A 25,416-nucleotide genomic window follows, 5' to 3' on the forward strand; every position below is an offset into this window, starting at 1 on the left:
CCCAACAGACTGGCACATTAAAAAAAAATCACAAACGTTTATAAATTATTTTAAATACAGTTAGTAAAAAATATAATATTAATAACTAAAATTACAGTAAAGTAAAAATGAAGGAGATTTCAAGAAAGAAACAGTAAGAAGAAATTGAAAGGTGGGTTAAAACCAAATTATGGAAGGTACCAGAGTCCTGACTACTGATCATTATCTTTCAGAAAATGAGAAACAAAAAGTTTCAGCCAAAAACAGCTCATGCCTGTAATCCCAGCACTTTGGGAGGGTGAGGTGGGCAGATCACTTGGAAGTCAGGAGTTTGAGAGCAGCTTGGCCAACATGGTGAAAGCCCATCTCTACTAAAAATACCAAAAAAAAAAAAAAAAAAAAATTAGCCAGACGTGGTGGCAGGCACCTGTAACCCCAGCTACTCGGGAGGTTGAGACAGAAGAATCGCTTGAACCTGCGGTGCAGAAGTTGCAGTGAGCTGAGATCGTCCGCTGTACTTCAGCCTGGCTGATAGAGACCATTCGCCAAAAAAAAAAAGTTTCAGCAGAAGAGACACAGCACAAAAGAGCATAATTAGAAAACAGTAATACGGATGAAGAGTAGAATACCGTACATTAAAACTGAAAAGACTTCTATTGGTCAATGTTTTATTTTAAATATAGATGACAGTAAGAGTTTGTTCGTATTAAAAATAAGGACGGGCATTAAGCTTTAATACAATATGCATGAAAATTATTTTTACATAAATATCTGATAAAATAAAGTCTTACATTTAAAAAAAGCAAAGGAAGGCCAGGCATGGTGGCTCACATCTATAATCCCAGCACTTTGGGAGGCTGAGGTAGGTGGATCACGAGGTCAGGAGATCGAGACCATCCTGGCCAATGTAGTGAAGCCCTGTCTCTACTAAAAATTAAAAAATTAGCTAGGCATGGTGACGTGCGCCTGTAGTCCCAGCTACTTAGGAAGCTGAGGCAGGAGAATCACTTGAACCTGGGAGGCTGAGGTTGCAGTGATCAGGGATCACACCACTGCACTCCAGCCTGGTGACAGAGACTCCATCTCAAAAAAAAAAAAAAAAAAAAAAAAAAAGAGAGAGAGAAGCAAAATACCTGAAATGCAATTATTAAAATTTTACATAAAAATACATTTCTCTCATTTTTCTGCTTGTATTTCTACCTAAAGGAAGGAAACAACAGAAAACGTCTTTAAAATTAATGCTTCCGTAACTTGTTAACAATTCTTCTATTAAAGTATAATAAGGCCAGGCATAGTGACTCATGCCTGTAAGCCCAGCATCTTGGAAGGCAGAGGTGGGTGCAAGACTTGAGGTCAGGAGTTTGAGACCAGCCTGGCCAACGTGGTGAAACCCCATCTCTACTAAAAATACAAAAATTAGCTGGGAGTGCTGGCGCACACCTGTAATCCCAGCTATTCAGGAGGCTGAGGCACAAGAATCCCTTGAACCTGGGAGGTGGAGGTTGCAGTGAGCCAAGATCGTGCCACTGCACTCCAACCTGGGCAATGGAGCAAGAGTCTGTCTCAAAAACAGAAGTATAATGAATAAATTATCAAGCTTAATGGCAAAAGGTCACAAATCTATTTTTATATTAAACTTATGTAATTTACATATTGTCATCCATTGCTTTGGGTAACTGGAACTTCAATACGTGTTTTACCATTTAGCATCATCCCACTATTTCACCTCCTTCCCTGCTCACACAAATTCCAAGACTCTTGAACACAACATATCAAGCTGGTAACATACATAAAAAGAAAGAAACGCTAAACACCCTTAAGGGCTTTAAAAAGAAATATAGGTTAAAAAAAAAAAAAATAGAAAGTATACTAATGAAAAGTTGTCTGGTTTTAGTTCTAATAGTAATCCTGTTTCACAATTACCTTTTTTTTTTTTTCTTTGAGATGGAGTCTGGCTCTGTACCCCAGGCTAGAGTGCAGTGGCACAATCTTGGCTCACCGCAACCTCCACCTCCTGGGTCCAAGCAATTCTCCTGTACACTTCTTGTGAAAGGTGCAACAGTACAGTTTATGGGAGAGAAATATAGGGCTCATATATCTCACAGTTTAAAAATATCCTTTAGCCAAATAATTCCACCTCTATCGTTTTAAAATTTTTAAAAATGTAGAGACAAACATAAATAAACACATTTTATGATAGTGATAAAAATATACACACTAAAGAAAAACAATTATGGCTTATCCTTATAATGCATGAGTGAGAACAGTGCTCCTGCAGAATACTTAATATTTATGGACTAAATGAGAAGAGATAAAGGAGTAAGAAAGTTACAGCTGGGCACGGTGGCTCATGCCTGTAATGCCAGCACTTCGGGAGGCCGAGGTGGGTAGATCATAAGGTCAGGAGATCGAGATCATCCTGGCTAACATGGTGAAATGCCATCTCTGGCGCGGTGGCTCATGCCTGTAATCCCAGCACTTTGGGAGACCGAGGCGGGTGGATCAGGAGGTCAGGAGATCCAGATCATCCTGGCTAACATGGTGAAATGCCATCTCTACTAAAAAAAAAACACAAAAAATTAGCCAGGCGTGGTGGCGGGCACCTGTAGTCCCAGCTACTCAGGAGGCTGAGGCAGGAGAATGGCGTGAACCCGGGAGGCAGAGCTTGCAGTGAGCCCGGATCAGGCCACTGCACTCCAGTCTAGGCGACAGAGCCAGACACTGTCTCAAAAACAAAAAGAAAGGGGGGAAGAGAAAGGGAAACGGAAAGGGAGGCAGTTACAAATGATGTAGTTCTGATTATTCCTAATTCACTACTTAAGAATTTTTTTTTTATATCCTTTCTTCTTTCAAATACTCTAAAAGACACAAGTGTTACTTATACTAAATCAGATTCCAAAAAAATATATCAAGACTATAAAAATTCTCTTGGGCAGCTTCTAGTAGACCTTTTTACTTAGAACAATTTAAACAAAAGTACATCTTACTATTAAACAGCCATTCCTGACACTCTGCAAAACAAAGCAAAATAAAAACCTTTCAGGATAAACTGAAAGGTTGCTTACATAATCAACAGAAGTATATAAAGTGCCAATATATACACTAACTGATTCCACATAAGTTATTAACCGTATTGCTTTATACATGAAATAAAAACTTAAAATTTACCTGCATTGCACTTTTCCCCAGTTTCACCACCTCAAATAATGTGACAGGCTCCCCTTCACCATTCTGTTGAGGGTGCCCATTAGCTCTTCCACGGCCTGCTCCTCTAATTCCAGCTTCAATTCTGCTCTTCTCACCTGGAGATTTTCGAGGTTTCTTATTTGTAGACTGAATAAAAAGATAAAAAAAAATTAAACTCGATTTAGGTTTACTTTGCTTTATATAAAATGATCACTACTATAGAAGAAACATCATCCCTAACCAAAAAAACCTTTAAAATTTCTTCTCAGTGATTAAAAGTACAAAGAGCAAAACATAAGTTTATATATAAAAGGTATGAAGGTAACTTTGTTTTTTGAGAAGAGTTGTGCTCCGTCGCCCAGGATACAGTGCAGAGGCACTCTCTTAGCTCACTGCAGCATCCTCCTCCCAGGTTCAAGCGATTCAAGACCTTGCCGTTATTTAAAAAATATATACATATGTATACCTGTATATATAATTATATATATTTATATTATATATAAATATAGATTTACCTGCAGAAAACGGACGAAACAAAACCAAGAAGAGTCCAGCTTCTGGTGAAGCCGGAGAAAAAGAAGCCAAGTCTGATTAATATCATATACTATTATCAGTGGTGCCTCTATTCTAGTACAATCCAGAGGAATATTTTTATCAACTATTGTATAAATGCAAGTGGTTTAGTAACTCTAGAAACGTTTTTAAGAAGAAGGGAATCCCACCCACATCCCATTTTTAAACTGTGAATGCTTTTTGTTTTTAAGAAGTGAAATCATTCACTGGGTATTTTTTGGTACAACCAGAAAATAGTGTGGGATACTGAATTGCGGGAGGTTTTGACTGTCTTGGGTGTCAGCTTAACATACCATAGATGGGGGTTACTTTTCATATCCTAAAATACAAAGCATATAAAATGGCAATATGGAGTCATAGTCCTGAATCAAAAAAATTTGCCTTTTAATGTCTTGGATACTTTAAATTATTTCTATTCCATGTTGGTTTTTTAGCAGAATTTTCTTTCTTTCCTTTTTTTGAGACAGAGTCTTGCTCTGTCGCCCAGGCTGGAGTGCAGTGGTGCGATCTCGGCTCACCGCAACCTCCACCTTCCAGGTTGAAGCAATTCTCCTGCCTCAGCCTCCCGAGTAGCTGGGACTACAGGTGATCGCCAGCACTCCCAGCTAATTTTTGTATTTTTAGTAGAGATGGGGTTTCACCATATTGGCCAGGCTGGTCTCGAATTCCTGACCCTGTGATCTGCCCACCTCAGCCTCCCAAAGTGCCCTTTAGCAGGATTTTCTTTAAAAAAAAAAAAAACAGAAAAACAAACAAACAAACAAAAAATCACTCCTTGATAATGGCTCTCCCTGTCAGAATTATGTGTACTCTGACATCTTTGGTTGTGGTACTCCTGTTTTCCTAATAACTTTGTTAATGTGCGGTGAAAGACTGAAAAATTGAGTATGCCGTATGTATGCTTTTAGCTGAATTGGAGAAGTGTATTTAACAGCTTATCAACATGTGAAGATGCTGGTACTTGATAGACTCAAGGAAAATCTGCCTCCAAATTTTAAGCTAGAAAGTCACTGGAATAACTTTAAAAAAGAATTACAGATATTTTTTAAATTTTCGGTATGTATGTTAAGAAGTATGCACCAATTGAAATGTCTGTGTACTAATCCAGACAACCAACAAAATCTCAATTATGAAAGAAAAAAACTCATTCTTTGTTCTGTGAAGTTCTAAGGGTTTTGACCAAAGCTTGGTGTTGTTATTATGCACCATTAATGGTTATCACGTAAAATAGTTTACTTTAAAAATCCTGTGTACTGCCCACTGAACTTTCTGTCGTCCCCTTCTCAGGAAACCACTAGTTTTTACTTTTTAAATCATCATCATAGTTTCCTTTGTTCCACATATTAATACATGGGTTGAGTACCCCTTATCTGAAATGCTTGGAATAAGAAGTATGTCAGACGTTCAAGTTTTTTCAAATTTTAGAATATTTGCACATACATAATGAGACATCTTAGGGATGGAACCCAAGTGTAAACATAAAATCCATTTATGTTTCATATATACCTTACACACATAGCCTGAAAGGAATTTTACATACTTTTTTTTTTTGAGATGGAGTTTCACTCTTGTTGCCCAGGCTGGATTGCAATGGCACAATCTCGGCTCACTGCAACCTCTGCCTCCTGGGTTCAAGCGATTCCCCTGCCTCAGACTCCGAGTAGCTGGGATTACAAGTATGAGCCACCATGCCCAGCTAATTTTCTATTTTTAGTGGAGATAAGGTTTCTCCATGTTGGTCAGGCTGGTTTTGAACTGCTGACCTCAGGTGATCTGCCCACCTCAGCTTCCCAAAGTGCTGGGATTACAGGTGTGAGCCACCGTGCCCGGCCATAATATATTTAATAATTTTGTGTATGAAACAAAGTTTTGACCTTTTTTCTTTTTTTTTTTTTGAGACATAGTCTTACTCTGTCACCCAGGCTAGAGTACAGTGGCACGATCACAGCTCACTGCAACCTTCACCTCCCAAGCTTAGGCAATCCTCCAGCCTAAGCCACCTGAGTAACTGGGACTATAAGCACTAGCCACCACACTCAGCTATTTTTTTTTTGGTAGAGGGGTTTGCTATGTTGCCCACGCTGGTCGCGATCTCCTGAGCTCAAGCTATCTACCTGTCACACCTCCCAAAATGCTGGGATTACAGGGGTAGCCACTGCATCTCGCCTTGATCTTGGTTTTAACTGTGACCCATCACATAAGGTTATGTGTGGAATATTTTATGTGACTATATGTTGGGATTCAGAAAGTTTCGAACTTCCGAGCATTTCAGATTTCAGATTTTTGGATTAGGGACGCTCAATTTGTAACTGGAGTCAAACAACATGTAGGCCTTTCAGACTAACATCTTTCACTTTAATAATATGCATTTAAGATCCATGTCTGGCTGGGCACGGTGGCTCACACCTCTAATCCCCGTACATTGAGAGGAAGAGGCAGAAGGATTGCTGAGGCCAAGAGTTCAAGACCAGACTGGGAAACAAAGCAAGACTCCTTCTCTACAAAAAAATAAAAAATAAATAAATTTAACAATTAACAAGAAATAAAAATAAAAAATATCAAAAGATAAAATAAAGGAAAAAAAAAAAGAACAAAAAAATTAGCTGGACATGGTGGCTTGTGCCTGTAGTCCCAGCTATGCAGGAAGACGGCTTGAGCCTAGGAGGCTGAGGCTGCAGTGAGCCATGATCGTTCCACTGCACTCCCTGCAGCCTGAACAACAGAGCAAGATCCTGTCTTAAAACAAACAAAAACATTCATTCATGTCTTTTAGTGGCAACTTAAAAAAATTGTTCAATAGCATTCCATTCTATAGCTGTATCATATTTTGTTAGCCATTTACCAAATAATGGGCATCTGGGTCACCACTATTAGGCAATTACAAATAAAAAACATTGACAAACAGGTTTTTGTGTGGACTTAATTTTTAAAATCAGCTTTGTATATATACCTAGGGTATAACTGCTGCAACTTTGAGTAAGACTGTATTTAGCTTTGTATGAAATTGTCAAACTGTCTTTTAAAGTGGCTGTACCATTTTGCATTTCTACCAGCAAGAAATGAGAGTTTCTGGGTCGCGCGCAGTGGCCCATGCCTGTAATCCTACCACTTTGGGAGGCCAAGGCAGGCAGATCACGAGGTCAGGAGATTGAGACCATCGCGGCGAACATGTTGACACACCATCTCTACTAAAAATACAAAAAAAAAAAAAATTAACCAGGCATGGTGGCGAGCACCTATAATACCAGCTACTTGGAAGGCTGAGGCAGAAGAATGGCGTGAACACAGGAGGCGGAGCTTGCAGTGAGCCACAATCAGGCCACTGCACTCTAGCCTGGGCAACACAGCAAGACTCTGTCTCAAAAAAAAAAGCGGGGGGGGGTGGGAGCAAGATGGCCGAATAGGAACAGCTCCAGTCTCCAACTCCCAGCACGAGCCACACAGAAGACCGGTGATTTCTGCATTCTCAACTGAGGTACTGGGGTCATCTCGCTAGGGAGTGCCGGACAATCGGTGCTGGTCAGCTGCTGCAGCCCGACCAGCCAGAGCTGAAGCAGGGCGAGGCATCGCCTCACCTGGGAAGCACAAGGGGGAAGGGAGTCCCTTGTCCTAGCCAGGGGAACTGAGACACACAACACCTGGAAAATTGGGTGACTCCCACCCCAATACTGTGCTTTGAGCAAACGGGCACACCAGGACATTGTATCCCACACCTGGCCGGGAGGGTTCCATGGCCACGGAGCCTCCCTCATTGCTAGCACAGCAGTCTGCGATCTAACTGCAAGGCAGCAGCGAGGTTGGGGGAGGGGCGCCCGCCATTGCTGAGGCTTAAGTAGGTAAACAAAGCCGCTGGGAAGCTCGAACTGGGCGGAGCTCACAGCAGCGCAAGGAAACCTGCCTGTCTCTGTAGACTCCACCTCTGGGGACGGCACAGCTAAACAACAACAATAAAAAAAGCAGCAGGAACCTCTGCAGACGGCAAATGACTCTGACAGCTTTGAAGAGAGCAGTGGATCTCCCCACATGGAGGTTGAGATCTGAGAAGGGACAGACTGACTGCTCAAGTAGGTCCCTGACCCCTGAGTAGCCTAACTGGGAGATATCCCCCACTAGGGGCAGTCTGACACCCCACACCTCACAGGGTGGAGTACACCCCCGAGAGGAAGCTTCCAAAGTAAGAATCAGACAGGTACACTCGCTGTTCAGCAATATTCTATCTTCTGCAACCTCTGCTGCTGATACCCAGGCAAACAGGGTCTGGAGTGGACCACAAGCAATCTCCAACAGACCTGCAGCTGAGGGTCCTAACTGCTAGAAGGAAAACTATCAAACAGGAAGGACACCTATACCAAAACCCCATCAGTACGTCACCATCATCAAAGACCAGAGGCAGATAAAACCACAAAGATGGGGAAAAAGCAGGGAAGAAAAGCTGGAAATTCAAAAAATAAGAGTGCATCTCCCCCTGCAAAGGAGCGCAGCTCATCGCCAGCAACGGATCGAAGCTGGTCAGAGAAGGACTTTGACAAGATGAGAGAAGAAGGCTTCAGTCCATCAAACTTCTCAGAGCTAAAGGAGGAATTACGTACCCAGCGCAAAGAAACTAAAAATCTTGAGAAAAGAGTGGAAGAATTGACAGCTAGAATAATTAATGCAGAGAAGGTCATACACGAAATGACAGAGATGAAAACCATGATACGAGAAATACATGACAAATGCACAAGCTTCAGTAACCGACTCGATCAACTGGAAGAAAGAGTATCAGCGATTGAGGATCAAATGAATGAAATGAAGCGAGAAGAGAAACCAAAAGAAAAAAGAAGAAAAAGAAATGAACAAAGCCTGCAAGAAGTATGGGATTATGTAAAAAGAACAAATCTACGTCTGATTGGGGTGCCTGAAAGTGAGGAGGAAAATGGAACCAAGTTGGAAAACACTCTTGAGGATATCATCCAGGAGAACTTCCCCAACCTAGTAGGGCAGGCCAACATTCAAATTCAGGAAATACAGAGAACGCCACAAAGATACTCCTCCAGAAGAGCAACTCCAAGACACATAATTGCCAGATGCACCAAAGTTGAAATGAAGGAAAAAATCTTAAGGGCAGCCAGAGAGAAAGATCGGGTTATCCACAAAGGGAAGCCCATCAGACTAACAAGCGATCTCTCCCCAGAAACTCTACAAGTCAGAAGAGAGTGGGGGCCAATATTCAACGTTCTTAAAGAAAAGAATTTTCAACCCAGAATTTCATATCCAGCCAAACTAAGTTTCATAAGTGAAGGAGAAAGAAAATCCTTTACAGATAAGCAAATGCTTAGAGATTTTGTCACCACCAGGCCTGCCTTACAAGAGACCCTGAAGGAAGCCCTAAACATGGAAAGGAACAACCGGTACCAGCCATTGCAAAAACATGCCAAAATGTAAAGACCATTGAGGCTAGGAAGAAACTGTATCAATTAACAAGCAAAATAACCAGTTAATATCATAATGGCAGGATCAAGTTCACACATAACAATATTAACCTTAATGTAAATCGACTAAATGCTCCAATTAAAAGACACAGACTGGCAAACTGGATAAAGAGTCAAGACCCATCAGTCTGCTGTATTCAGGAGACCCATCTCACATGCAGAGACATACATAGGCTCAAAATAAAGGGATGGAGGAAGATCTACCAAGCAAATGGAGAATAAAAAAAAAGCAGGGGTTGCAATCCTAGTCTCTGATAAAATAGACTTTAAACCATCAAAGATCAAAAGAGACAAAGAAGGCCATTACATAATGGTAAAGGGATCAATTCAACAGGAAGAGCTAACTATCCTAAATATATATGCACCCAATACAGGAGCACCCACATTCATAAAGCAAGTCCTTAGAGACTTACAAAGAGACTTAGACGCCCATACAATAATAATGGGAGACTTCAACACTCCACTGTCAACATTAGACAGATCAACGAGACAGAAAGTTAACAAGGATATCCAGGAATTGAACTCATCTCTGCACCAAGCAGACCTAATAGACATCTATAGAACTCTCCACCCCAAATCAACAGAATATACATTCTTCTCAGCACCACATCGCACTTATTCCACAATTGACCACATAATTGGAAGTAAAGCACTCCTCAGCAAATGTAAAAGAACAGAAATTATAACAAACTGTCTCTCAGACCACAGTGCAATCAAACTAGAACTCAGGACTAAGAAACTCAATCAAAACTGCTCAACTACATGGAAACTGAACAACCTGCTCCTGAATGACTACTGGGTACATAACAAAATGAAAGCAGAAATAAAGATGTTCTTTGAAACCAATGAGAACAAAGATACAACATACAAGAATCTCTGGGACACATTTAAAGCAGTGTGTAGAGGGAAATTTATAGCACTAAATGCCCACAAGAGAAAGCTGGAAAGATCTAAAATTGACACTCTAACATTACAATTAAAAGAACTAGAGAGGCAAGAGCAAACACATTCAAAAGCTAGCAGAAGGCAAGAAATAACTAAGATCAGAGCAGAACTGAAGGAGATAGAGACACAAAAAACCCTCCAAAAAATCAATGAATCCAGGAGTTGATTTTTTGAAAAGATCAACAAAACTGACAGACCGCTAGCAAGATTAATAAAGAAGAAAAGAGAGAAGAATCAAATAGACGCAATAAAAAATGATAAAGGGGATATCACCACCAACCCCACAGAAAAACAAACTATCATCAGAGAATACTATGAACACCTCTACGCAAATCAACTAGAAAATCTAGAAGAAATGGATAATTTCCTGGACACTTACACTCTTCCAAGACTAAACCAGGAAGAAGTTGAATCCCTGAATAGACCAATAGCAGGCTCTGAAATTGAGGCAATAATTAATAGCCTACCAACCAAAAAAAGTCCAGGACCAGATGGATTCACAGCTGAATTCTACCAGAGGTACAAGGAGGAGCTGGTACCATTCCTTCTGAAACTATTCCAATCAATAGAAAAAGAGGGGAATCCTCCCTAACTCATTTTATGAGGCCAACATCATCCTGATACCAAAGCCTGGCAGAGACACAACAAAAAAAGAGAATTTTAGACCAATATCCCTGATGAACATTGATGCAAAAATCCTCAATAAAATACTGGCAAACCGGATTCAGCAGCACATCAAAAAGCTTATCCACCATGATCAAGTGGGCTTCATCCCTGGGATGCAAGGCTGGTTCAACATTAGCAAATCAATAAACGTAATCCAGCATATAAACAGAATCAAAGACAAGAACCACATGATTATCTCAATAGATGCAGAAAAGGCTTTTGACAAAATTCAACAGCCCTTCATGCAAAAAACGCTCAATACATTCGGTATTGATGGAACTTACCTCAAAATAATAAGAGCTATTTATGACAAACCCACAGCCAATATCATACTGAATGGGCAAAAACTGGGAAAATTCCCTTTGAAAACTGGCACAAGACAGGGGTGCCCTCTCTCACCACTCCTATTCAACATAGTGTTGGAAGTTCTGGCTAGGGCAATCAGGCAAGAGAAAGAAATCAAGGGTATTCAGTTAGGAAAAGAAGAAGTCAAATTGTCCCTGTTTGCAGATGACATGATTGTATATTTAGAAAACCCCATTGTCTCAGCCCAAAATCTCCGTAAGCTGATAAGCAATTTCAGCAAAGTCTCAGGATACAAAATTAATGTGCAAAAATCACAAGCATTCTTATACACCAGTAACAGACAAACAGAGAGCCAAATCAGGAATGAACTTCCATTCACAATTGCTTCAAAGAGAATAAAATACCTAGGAATCCAACTTACAAGGGATGTAAAGGACCTCTTCAAGGAGAATTACAAACCACTGCTCAGTGAAATAAGAGAGGACACAAACAAATGGAAGAACATACCATGCTCATGGATAGGAAGAATCAGTATCGTCAAAATGGCCATACTGCCCAAGGTTATTTATAGATTCAATGCCATCCCCATCAAGCTACCAATGACTTTCTTCACAGAATTGGAAAAAACTGCTTTAAAGTTCATATGGAACCAAAAAGAGCCCGCATTGCCAAGACAATCCTAAGTCAAAAGAACAAAGCTGTAGGCGTCACGCTACCTGACTTCAAACTATACTACAAGGCTACAGTAACCAAAACAGCATGGTCCTGGTACCAAAACAGAGATATAGACCAATGGAACAGAACAGAGTCCTCAGAAATAATACCACACAACTATAGCCATCTGATCTTTGACAAACCTGAGAGAAACAAGAAATGGGGAAAGGATTCCCTATTTAATAAATGGTGCTGGGAAAATTGGCTAGCCATAAGTAGAGAGCTGAAACTGGATCCTTTCCTTACTCCTTATATGAAAATTAATTCAAGGTGGATTAGAGACTTAAATGTTAGACCTAATATCATAAAAACCCTAGAAGAAAACCTAGGTAGTACCATTCAGGACATAGGCATGGGCAAGGACTTCATGTCTAAAACACCAAAAGCAACGGCAGCAAAAGCCAAAATTGACAAATGGGATCTAATTAAACTAAAGAGCTTCTGCACAGCAAAAGAAACTACCATCAGAGTGAACAGGCAACCTACAGAATGGGAGAAAATTTTTGCAATCTACCCATCTGACAAAGGGCTGATATCCAGAACCTACAAAGAACTCAAACAAATTTACAAGAAAAAACAAACAACCCCATCAAAAAGTGGGCAAAGGATATGAACAGACATTTCTCAAAAGAAGACATTCATACAGCCAACAGACACATGAAAAAATGCTCATCATCACTCTCCATCAGAGAAATGCAAATCAAAACCACAATGAGATACCATCTCACACCAGTTAGAATGGCAATCATTGAAAAGTCAGGAAACAACAGGTGCTGGAGAGGATGTGGAGAAATAGGAACACTTTTACACTGTTGGTGGGATTGTAAACTAGTTCAACCATTATGGAAAACAGTATGGCAATTCCTCAAGGATCTAGAACTAGATGTACCATATGACCCAGCCATCCCACTACTGGGTATATACCCAAAGGATTACAAATCATGCTGCTATAAAGACACATGCACACGTATGTTTATTGAGGCACTATTCACAATAGCAAAGACTTGGAATCAACCCAAATGTCCATCAGTGACAGACTGGATTAAGAAAATGTGGCACATATACACCATGGAATACTATGCAGCCATAAAAAAGGATGAGTTTGCATCCTTTGTAGGGACATGGATGCAGCTGGAAACCATCATTCTCAGCAAACTATCACAAGAACAGAAAACCAAACACCGCTTGTTCTCACTGTGGTGGGAACCGAACAATGAGATCACCTGGACTCGGGAAGGGGAACATCACACACCAGGGCCTATCATGGGGAGGGGGGAGGGGGGAGGGATTGCATTGGGAGTTATACCTGATATAAATGACGAATTGATGGGTGCTGACGAGTTGATGGGTGCAGCACACCAACATGGCACAAGTATACATATGTAACAAACCTGCACGTTATGCACATGTACCCTAGAACTTAAAGTATAATAAAAAATAAGTAAATAAAATAAATAAAATAAAAAAATTAAAAAAAAAAAAAAGAAATCAGAGTTCTGTTGCATCACATACCTCCCAGGAAACTGATATTGTCAGATTTTTAAATTTCAGCCATTCTAATAGGTATGTAGTAGGATCTCATTGTTGTCTTGATTTGCAATTCCCAAATGACAAATGATTTGAAGCCTTTAAATAGTTAATAATTATTTTTTAAAGACAGGGTCGGGGGGAGGGGAGAGGGATAGCATTAGGAGATATACCTAATGTAAATGACGAATTAATGGGTATAGCACACCATCATGGCACATGTATACATATGTAACAAACCTGCATGTTGTGCACATGTACCCTAGAACTTAAAGTATAATAATAATAACAAACAAAAAAAAGAGTCTTACTCTGTCACCCAGGCTGGAACGTAATGATGCAATTTCGGCTCACTGCAACCTCTGCTTCCCAGGTTCAGGCAATTGTCCTGTCTCAGCCTCCCAAGGAGATGGGATTACAGGTGTATGTCACCACACCCAGGTAATTTTTGTAGTTTTAGTAGAGATGGGGTTTAACCATGTTCGCCAGACTGGTCTCGAACTCCTGGACTCGAGTGATCCACCTGCCTTAGCTTCCCAAAGTGCCAGGATTACAGGTGTGAGCCACTGTGCCCGGCCAATTAATTCTTTACATTAATTCTTCTCCATTTGGATTACTGGCAACTATTCTCTCACCAGACTGGAACCACACTGATTCTTTATATCTACACTGTCCATACATGGTAACCACTATCTCCAAACATGGCTTTCAAAGAACTTATACTGGCTGGGTGTCGTGGTTCATGCCTGTAATCCCAGCACTTTGGGAGGCTGATGTGGATGGATTAGCTGAGGTCAGGAGTTTGAGACCAGCCTGGCCAATCTGGTGAAACCCCATCTCCACTAAGTACAAAATATTAGCTAGGCGTGGTGGTACGCGCCTGTAGTCCTAGCTACTCAGGAGACTAAGACAGGAGAACTGCTTGAACCCAGGAGGTGGAGGTTGCAGCGAGCCAAGATTGTGCCACTGGACTCCAGTGTGGGCAACAAATAAAGACTCTGCCTCAAAAAATAAGTAAATAAAATAAAAAAGATCTTATATTATTTAAGATGTATTTTTCAACATCCTAACATAATCTTGTACATTGGTAGCAATGAAGGAACAATAGTGCTTTATATCCCATAAATAACAGTAGAAGTGAAATATCTATAGTCCATAGGGTTATGAATACAGAAATTAGAGTGCATTACTGCAGTTAATTCAAGGGATATAGTGATTTTAAAATATTTTAATGAGTATGTGTACGAAAGCAAACCCAAAATACCTGAAGGAAAGCCTGCAGCAACACAGTAAGTAATGAATTTCATGGAAAACATGTTACATATATGTAGGAAGTCATTAACCTTCACTGTTCCTATACAAAAATGATGCAATCTAATCTCAGAATTTACAGCAATCTTTAGGACGACTATACACTATTCAATTTATATGTGTATCTACATTTCTAGTAAAGTGTTTTAAATACACAAATTAGCCCTGCTGTGTAGGAAAATAACTTATCCCAAACACTCTATTCCAAAAGCTCTAGAATAGGTTAAGTTGCAGTCTGAATGTGCAATGACTTTCCTAAAAGTTTTAAGAAACAAAGATACAAAAACGTTCTTTAACCTTTGTGCTTTATCTGGCATAATAAGCTGTGAATGTGAAATAATCCACACTGTATCACAAATAATATATATTAACTTTTTTGGGGATTGCATAATGCAAAAATTTTATACATATACAATTAAAAGATAGAGAGATAAAACAAATACCTACAATATAAAATAAACTGTAGTATATAAAAACACTTTTCATGGAATTTTGGTTTACGATAAATGCTAAAAAGTTTCTAAGAGAAAGATTATTTTTAGAATCGAGAAGCAGATGAAGTTTCACAAAAAAATTATCCTGCAAGTAATGGGCTCATAAAATTAGTAAGAATTAGTATTAGTAAGATTACCATATGCAGAATTTAGAAAACAAGGGTTCCAGAATGAAAAAACACTATGAGCAATGGTGTGAATGTGGGAAAGCAAAATACATCAAAAAACAAGAGACAGATATCTGACTCAAAAGTTGTGAACAGGGAAATACAATAAAATATTAGGTGTGATATTAGGTTAGCTGAAAGTACCCCACACCTTTTCATAAAACGGCATTGCTTGTGAGCTGAGATCGTGCCACTGCACTCCAGCCTGGGTGACAGAGCAAGACTTTGTCCCCATCCCACCCCCCATGAAAAAAAAAAGGAGTAGGGGCACTGCCTGTTTTTTGAATAAGAAAAAACATATTCCTGGCCAGTCGGTGGCTCACAGCTATAATCCCAGCACTTTGGGAGGCCAAGGCGGGTGGATCACGAGGTCAGGAGATTGAGACCATACTGGCTAACACAGTGAAAACCCATCTCTACTAAAAACACAAAAAATTAGCCGGGCGTGATGGTGGGCACCTGTAGCCCCAGCCACTCGGGAGGCTGAGGCAGGGGAATGGTGTGAACCTGGGAGGCAGAGTTTGTAGTAAGCCGAGATCATGCCACTGTACTCCAGCGTGGGCGACAGAGTGAGACTCCATCTCAAAAAAAAAAAAAAAAAAACAAACAACAACAACAAAAAAACCCACATATTCCCACCTGGCACTATTACAAAGGATGAAACAGAAAAAGGCAAAGACCAAAGGTAGGAAGCTAACGGTACAGCTGCCAATAAAGTGAGCCCTAAAGATAGAAACTTGGGGAATGTAAAATAAAGGACAGATGTGGAAGACACAGCAAGATTATAAAGTAAAAGTCATCAGACGCCGGGCACAGTGGCTCATGCTTGTAATCCCAGCACTTTGGGAGGCCGAGGCAGGCAGATCACGAGGTCAGGAGATCACGACCATCCTGGCTAACACGGTGAAACCCCGTCTCTACTACAAATACAAAAAAAGTTGCCAGGTGTGGTGGTAGGTGCCTGTAGTCCCAGCTATTCGGGAGGCTGAGGCAGGAGAATGGCGTGAACCCGGGAGGCGGAGCTTGCAGTGAGCTGAGATCGCGCCACTGCACTCCAGCCTGGATGACAGAGCAAGACTCCGTCTCAAAAAAAAAAAAAAAGTCATCACACCTGAGATTTAAATAGATAAAGGAGACAGGACAAGAGACTTGGAGATGAGGAAATTTAACAATGACTCAGGTTTTAATTCTGTGTTCTTGGAATTGTGGTAGTCTTTAACATAATTAAGGAAGTCAGAACTAAAAACTAGTCAGTAGAAGAAAATTCTAAATGAAAACTTAAGAAAACAACAAAGACAGCTTAAAAAGAAGTTCAACTAATAAATATACTTTCTAAAGTGATTACAAATGTGTGCACATTTAAGCTCCAAAAAATTCTTTCATAGAGATCTTTGTTTCTCAGAAAAATAAAAAAAGAAAAAGAAGTACAGAAAATTATAAATAGGCTGGGCACAGTGCCTCACGCCTGTAATCCAGCACTTTGAGAGTCCTACTGGGCAGAATGCTTGAGCCCAGGAGTTTGAGACCAGCCTGGGCAACATGACGAAATCTTGCCTCTACAAAAACTTGGCCAGTGTGGTGATGCACGCCTGTAGTCCCACTCCAAAGGCTGAGGTGGGAGAATCACTTGAGCCCGGGAAATCAAGTCTGTGGTGAGCTGTGATCATACCACCTTTATTCACAAATAATGAACAATATAGAAAGTATTGACTTAAACCTTCACCACTTAAAAATCAGAAAAGACTTAACCATTATAAGCAATAACATATCTTATACCCATATATTTTGTTATGTGAAAGGCAATAATACATGTCAAAAGATTTCAAAACAAAGAGCATATACTAACAAACTCTACTTTTAGAAATTTAGGATTAAAAAAAACAATGACTCTACAGCAAAACTTACTTGCAAAACAGTTCATGTCAGCATGGTTTAGAATAGTTAAGAATTTTTAACATAAATATTCAACATGACACCAACTCTGCAATTGGTTTGTCAGTGCCCCACATTAACCCCCTGGGGCTGGTCACTCAGTTTCTAGCTTCTCATGAGTCCCTCATACTACTCCAAGTGTAGCAGGGGAAACTGAAAGGCCCTTCCTCAAGCTCTGGTGATAATGGAGGTACAAGGGAGACATCTACAGGGAACTATGAGATCAGTGGTATTGGAACTGCTAAGTCAGTCCTTCTTTAGGCTGGATGTTGGTAGTGGTTATCACGAAGTCCATATATTTTATATCTAGGCCTTCACCTGGCCTATGGACTTATACCCATGTGCCTGGTTTATCAGTTCAACGGTTCTTCAGCCCATTACAGATGAGAAGGAGCTATACTGAAGATCAAGGAGAAACCATTGGAGTCTGAATGTTCCTGACAGATTGACTTAGTCCTGGATTAGTCCTCATAAAACCTCGTAACAATGGGGTTGGTACTTTTAGTTTCTATTTTACAGGAGTTATAATAGATTGTTAAAGGACAACCAAGAAAGGACAGAAGAAGTGACAGTCAGAGGTTGAGAGGAGTCAGAAAAACATAAAATCTAGCAGACACCTGCCACCACATTGTAACATGGTGGTTCCTATCACAATGCTGGGTCAAAAAGAGATTGATTTGGTTTATAATGTTAAACCAAGAGGGTGGGCAAATAAAACTTTTGGTATTTAAAAGAAAAAAAATTTTTTGGAATCTGAATATTACGAAATTCACAACAGTCTACACTAAACTACCAAATAATTAAAAAGATCCAATTTTTATAAGTGACCTGTTAACCTAACCTTCTGATACTCATTATTAATTTTTGGTTGTGCATTCTCCATCTTCTATGTATGAACAGACATTTAAAAATAAAAATTGTATCTTTTTATTGTTAGATATGAGTTCTAAATATCTTTTCAAAGAATCAATACGTCAGTATGTTCAATTCTTTGCCTTCTACTTTTAAACTTACTTCCTCATAAAGCAACCGTTTTTGATTACCTGCTCCACCGACTCATTTCAATCACGTGCTCCACCCTGACTCATTCAGATTACATACTTCACCCTGACTCATTCCAATCACCTGCTCTGTCATAACCATTTTTCCCACCAAACCACTCACCCCGTCACTCTCTTTAAATTACCCAAGCAGAATTAGTTTAGCCTGTGTGGTCTAACCCTAGCCAATAGGGGAATGACACAGCAGCAGGCGTCACGTGCGTCAGGGATAAGAACACCTTCCCCTCCCTTGTCCAAGTGTGCACTCATCATTGCTCCATCTGTAAGGGCACACCCTTCTATAGAAGTACCTTGCCTTGCTGAGAATTAAAAGAAAATTTTATATTCGAGTGCTACTTCTTTTGTGGCACTGAAACTTGATATATAACATTATTTACCTCACCTACTCAGCCTATGCAAATATGAAAGTTATATAATGCTGAGAATACAGAAGTGCTGGCTCTCACTTAAACAGAACTAAGAGAAAAAAATCCTTAATAAAACGTGAGAGACTAAAGAGGGGTTAAGGTTAGACAGGTGCCGATTTGCCGATTTACATGACAACTACAAGAAACATAAAATCCTGAACTGGATCCTGATTCAGGAAAAGAATAGTTTTTCTTTTCTTTAAGGTATTAGATTATGACAACTGGCAAAATATAAATGAGATGTATAGATATAATTATATTCATATTTTCATAACTGTACTGTGGTTATGTAGGAAAAAATGTCCTTGACTGCAAAGAAATACACACTAAAGTATTAGAAATAAAGTGCTGCAAAGAGATATTCTACAAAACACTAATTTAAAAAAGTAACATCATGTCTGCAACTTACTGTAAAACAGTTCAAAACTAGTAGATACCAAAATATTTATCTTTGCATATGCCATAAAAAAAACCATATTTACACGTGTATATGTGTGTACATATACAGAGAGAAGACAGAGAGAAGGAAAGAGGGAGAATATGATAAAGCAAATGTAGTAAAATAAAACATTAGGACAATGTGCATGAAGGACAGCTGACAATTCTTCACAGAATTCTTAAAATCCTGTGTTAGAAATGATTTCAAAATGAAAAGTTTTTTAAACACCAAAGGGCAGGGGTTGGGGCAGTGCTTATTTAACAAAATTAAAACACCATTCATTCATTAAACATTTATTGAACACTTACTGCAGGTCAGACACTAGTAAATAGCAGAAGACACACTAGATAAAAATTCCTGCATTCACACAACTTACATTCCAGTTAGGGAAGACAGACAATAAGCAAGTAAGTAAAATGTATGTTACGTTAGCGGAAGGGGAAAACAGTTAAGTCATATTGGGTAGGGGCGGCGATTTGCAATGTTAAACACTATCTTTAGGCCTGGCGCTGTGGCTCATACCGGTAATCCCAATACTTTGTGAGGCTGAGGTGGGCGGATGGATCACTTCAGGTCAGGAGTTCAAGACCAGCCTGGCCAGCATGGTGAAACCCTGTCTCTACTAAAAATACGAAGATTAGCCAGGCGTGGTGGCGCATACCTGCAATCCCAGCAACTTGGAAGGCTGAGGTGGGAGAATCGCTTGAACCCGGGAGGCAGAGGTTGCACCAAGCCGCGATCATGCTGCTGTACTCCAGATTAGGTGACAGAGCGAGACTCTGTCTCAAAAAAAAAAAAAAAAAAAAAAGAGGCCAGGGGTAGTGGTTCAAGCCTGTAATCCCAGCACTTTGGGAGGTTGAGGTGGGACAATCAGTTGAGCCCAAGAGTTTGAGACCAGCCTGGACAACATACTGAGATCCCATCTTCACACAAAAATAAATCAGCCATGCGTGGTGGCGTGCACCTGTAGTCCCAACAGGAGGTGGGAGAACTGTTTGAGCCCAGGAGTTTGAGGATGCAGTGAGCCACAGCTGTGCCACTGCACTCCAGCTTGGGTGACAGAGTGAGATCCTGTCTCAAAAATAAAATAAAATAAAGTAAAACATAAAATCAAAATAAGGGAAACAATACTGCCTATAATAGAAACTCCTTGTATTATTTGTTTTTGACTGGCTAAATGAAAAACCAAAGATACAAGAAATGCCCTTTTTTAAAAGGATTAAACTTGCAAAAAAAAAAAGTGATGAACAGTATTACTACAGCTAAACAAAGAATGCTATCAGTTAAACTTGACTTATTGTTCAAAATGTAGCTAGTTGACAGAAAATGTCCAATATTTCTTCATAAAAGCTACCTGAGGCAGGACTCCAATCTGATCATTCTAACAATCATAACTCTCAAGATTAATGAACAGGTTGGCATTCTGACTTCCTTAAGAGAAACAGTGTGGGAGTTAGCATATAAATTCAAATCCTAGCTTTCCCACTTACTTGCTGTGTGACCTTAGGCAAATTACCACTTTTTCTTTTTTTTTTTTTTTCCCCTGAGATGGAGTCTCACTGTTGCCCAGGGAGTGCAGCAGCACAATCTCAGCTCACTGCAAGCTCGACCTCCCGGGTTCACGCCATTCTCCTGTCTCAGCCTCCCGAGAAGCTGGGATGACAGGCGCCCACCACCACACCCAGTTAATTTTTGTATTTTTAGTAGAGACAGGGTTTCACCGTGTTAGCCAGGATGGTCTCGATCTTCTGACCTCGTGATCCGCCCGCCTTGCCCTCCTAAAGTGCAAATTAGCAATTTTTAACTTCGTATTCTACTCCGTAAATTGCATCTAAGATCTATTTCATAATACTAGTGTGAGGATTAAATAACATAAAAAGTCAAAACAAAATTCTAAGTAGAAATTCAGGAAGTTGTATTATGTTACATTGTTTGCATAATCAAGAAACGGACCTGATTGACTTAGGGGGAAGTACGGATAGTCATGTGAACTAATTTGTGTAAATGTATAGACTGAAATATAAATAAAACAAGTTTCTAGAATGCTACCTTTTTATACTGGTTGACATTTTTTCAATACTGTAAATATGGCATGAACATGCACCATTTACTTATTGTGTAGTAGTAACTTCAGTAAACATCAAGTATTTCCTGCCACAAAAGGACTAAGCATTTGGGTACACAGACTTCATCAAAAAAGCACAACATTGGTGAAACCTGGTCTCTACTAAAAAATACAAAAAATTAGCTGGGCATGGTGGCGCATGCCTGTAGTCCCAGCTACTCAGGTGGCTGAGGCAGGAGAATTCCATGAACCCAGGAGGCGGAGGTGGCAGTGAGCGGAGATCACGCCACTGCACTACAGCCTGGGCGACAAGAGTGAGATTCTGTCTCCAAAAAAAAAAAAAAAAAAAGGGCACAACATTACAAGGATTCAGCTGTACACACATAAAACTTAAACAGGTTCTAAGGAATAATACAATAGCCTCCTGAATGGGATGGTAAATTCTTTTTAGGAAAAATAAAAAAGTTTCTTCAAGGAGACAGTACTTAATCTGAATCATGTAAGCGAAGAATTTCAAGTGGGGGAGAACAAATTCAAGTAAGCAATCATGTGGGCAATTCATTCTCCTACCTTTAAGCACGTCTAGTCTTATTCCCAATTTTGCAGTTACAACCTGAGATTTTCAGGATAGCAATGAAACTTGCCTATAGTCTCAGAAAAATCACATGGTAGTAACGGGAGCTAGAATAGTTGCCAGCTTCCAAGTGCAAAATGCTTTCACTTTTCCCAAAATATGTTTGTAAGGAACACTGTACCACCAAATACTTCTACAAATGAATACAAAAGGTTACTATACTGCATGTCTTCCCCCATTATTTTTTTCCTTTAAATAAAAGTAGAGGATAAAAGCAAGTGTATAGCAAAATACAAGAAGTCTTTCATCTTTTTTTACTTTAAGGTTGGCCTGGAGGAGTAATTAATTAAAAATTCTGGCAAACAGGAGGGAAAAATGACTTAACTATATCAAAAAATCAGTCTTGTATAACTCACTATAAAAGACATAGACAATAACTGGTTAAGCAACATAAACATCAATTGCACAGGGTGGATCATTCCTGTGTCATGACTCTAACCACCAAATTAGATTTTAAATGTTCATAAGATGATTACAAACTATAAAACTGGCTATTTTATATTGGGACTTCAAAATGATATTGTGGTAGTGTAAAGAAAAAAAAAGGGCCAGGTGCGGTGGCCCACATCTGTAATCCTAGCACTTTGGGAGGCTGAGGCAGGTGGATAACCTGAGGTCAGGAGTTCAAGACCAGCCTGGCCAACATGATGAAACTCCATCTCTACTAAAAAACAAATAGAAAATATTAGCCGGGCGTGGTGGTGGGTGCCTATAATCCCAGCTACTCAGAAGGCTGAGGCGGGAGAATCACTGAACCCAGGAGGCGGAGGTTGCGGTGAGCCAAGATCGTGCCATTGCACTCCAGCCTGGGCAATAGAGTGAGACTCCATCTCGGAGGGGGGGAGAAAAACAAAAGAAACAGGCCCTTATTTTTAACAATACACACTAAAATATTTACAGATGGAACGATGTCTAGAATGACCTTAAAAATAACACAGGATGGAAAAAAAGGAGGATGGGTGAAGAGATGAAACAAGATTGGCCATGATTTGATAACTGCTAAAGCTGGGTAATGGCTATACGGGAGGTCCATTATATGATGTTCTCCTATTAAAAGAAGGCTAAGAGTTTCCATTAGAAGAACTTTCATAAAATAGAAAAAAAAATTACTAATAGCAAATCACATCATAAAAGAAAACGTAGAACAGTATAACCCTTAAACCCTTGACAAGTAGATAAAAGTATCTTCTAGGGGGTTTATGCACGCTTAAATTATGACTGATGCTCTTACAATACATTAAGCTATCTCTCAAAGTAGGATTATCTAGAGCTCTTCTAAACTTCCCAATCAGGTTATCAGTGAGAATATACTCTGAGACTGGCCCCAAACTCCAAAATAGTACTTGGAAGCTCATAAGGAATCAGAGTTGCATTCGAAAAGCATGAAGTCTTAACTAACTAAACCTCATTCATTGTTAGTGACCTTCTCTATGCCTTCACATGGACTACCATTTATTTACAAAGAGAAGGAGGGCAACAAAATCATAGGACAATCATTTCCTTTTCCTGATCACTGCCAAGACAATTTATGTGAAACAAAGTTTCCAATCTCTATTGTGTTACCGAATTTTTTTTTTTAAGTATTAGCCATACTAGCACTAGAATTAACAACTCATAAAAACTCATTAACACAGTCACTATTAAAGGAATAAAGAAGACAAGCATAATACATACTGGAGGCCGGCCAGGACGACCCCTTTTTCTTTTTCCTTTGACCTCTGTTTCTTCAAGTTCGCTGCCAGCATCGGAATGGGCAGTAGTTTCATTAGTTGAATCCCTAGAAAATGTTATTATATTATTTTAGTGAACAAATTAGTAAGTATAATGCATTTCTGTTTCACCACCTTCCTTACCTCCTGCTGTATGGCTGATGAGAAGTGGTTTATACTTCTACTTTCAAAAAAACTCTTTAGCAAACTAAAAATGTTACCCTCCCTTCCTAATTTCACATGACAGTGAGTGAAATGAATCCCCCAACTAAAGAGGGAAATGAAGAGGAAGAAATAACTGTGGAAATGATAGCTGCTATACAAAAATAAATGCAAAATATCATTGCAAAAGACTTAATTCTTCAGTATAAAAATATGAAGGCTTAGGAAGATTTTTATTTATCTTATAAAGTCATGAAGGTCAGTGTTGTGCCAGTTAATGTTTAGCCACTGGCTCTTCCAAAAAAAAAAAAAAAACACCTAAGTTATAAGTATTAAGACATATGGCCGGACACAGTGGCTCATGCCTATAATCTCAGCACTTTGGGAAGCTGAGGCGGATGGATCACCTGAGATCAGGAATTTGGGACCAGCCTGGCCAACACAGTAAAACCACATTAGTACTAAAAATACAAAAATTAGCCGGGCATGGTGACGCGTGCCTGTAATCCCATCTACTCAGGAGGCTGAGGCAGGGGAATCACTTGAACCCACGGAGGTTGCAGTGAGCTGAGATTATGCCACTGCACTCCAGCCTGGGTGACAGGGCAATACTCTGAATAAAAACAAAACAAAACAAAAAAGACATAAAGGATGCTTAGCACATAATTTACAAACAATATTAAAACACAAAATACTTTATTGTAAATTCTTTATTGTAAATTCCACGTAACCAACTGATTCTCACAAAATAATTTTAAAGATAATTTTTGCCCAACTCTTATACTGGAATCTAACCTACAGCTGCAACTGATGAATGAATAGGAATTTTAACATGAAAGGTGGTTTCTATTTTTGTTCACTTTAATGAGTAGGATGCAAGTAAAATGATAAAGACATTTGTTGAAACTTCACTCATTAGTCAATGGTGTGAGCAACTTCTCTGCTGACTCAGATAACGGAGGAAAAATGCTTCCTCAATTTTTTGTTCATTGGTATTGTAACGGGTATAGACCATCCGATATACCTTTAAGTTGAATCTGCATTGTTAACAATTTCTCTATCACTTTCTTAAGTCCATAATCAACAAAACAATAAACTAAGCGTTGATTTTTATCATTTGCTGATTTCATGGTGTATATATTCCTACCATAGCCGATGTCAAATGCCCAAAGCGGTATAACCAAAGTGAGGTAGGAAGTGATAAACAGTAGCACAGCATTAAAACATATTTCTACCACAAAGACACAACAGGTTTAAATAACAACTTCAAGAGCATAAATAATAACATGAAATACTTAGGAAGTGATGAGTTTTGAATATTTAGTATTTTTATTTTTCATATGACATTTAATTTAAGCTTATATAAGTTAACTTTTTAAAACAGGTATGTTGTGTTTAGCTAGCTTGTAAAATTCCTGAAAATTTAATTTTTCTTTAATTTGACTGTGAGAGTCAAAAAATATTTGACTCTCACAGGCCAATACAAGCTGACTTCAACACAGCATTGAAAAGGTTTAGACAGCATGAACAAGAATCTCTTCACTGAATTCTACGTTACTGCATAAAACTGTAAAGAGTAGGAAAAGTATATAGCAAATGGTAAGTCCAACTCACAATCTACTATTTCTCAATCTCCTTCACCAAATGCTCTTTTAGGCTCATTCCCTC

The 25,416-nt window shown here is 39.4% G+C and overlaps 1 protein-coding gene across 2 annotated transcripts in view; it reads right to left on the bottom strand.

The window, feature by feature from the left end:
• STAG1 (stromal antigen 1) overlaps positions 1-25,416 on the bottom strand; it is a 418,468-nt gene that overhangs the window by 261,065 nt on the left and 131,987 nt on the right. For both annotated transcript variants that reach the window (XM_030934385.1, XM_010364825.2), the window contains exons 3-4: positions 23,552-23,654; positions 3,148-3,312 (exon numbers count right to left, since the gene is read on the bottom strand). In XM_030934385.1, coding sequence (XP_030790245.1) covers positions 3,148-3,312; positions 23,552-23,654 — 268 coding nt within the window. The remainder of the gene's footprint in view (positions 1-3,147; positions 3,313-23,551; positions 23,655-25,416) is intronic.

The sequence above is a fragment of the Rhinopithecus roxellana genome, chromosome 1 (genome assembly GCF_007565055.1).
Source record: "Rhinopithecus roxellana isolate Shanxi Qingling chromosome 1, ASM756505v1, whole genome shotgun sequence".
NCBI lineage: Eukaryota > Metazoa > Chordata > Mammalia > Primates > Cercopithecidae > Rhinopithecus > Rhinopithecus roxellana.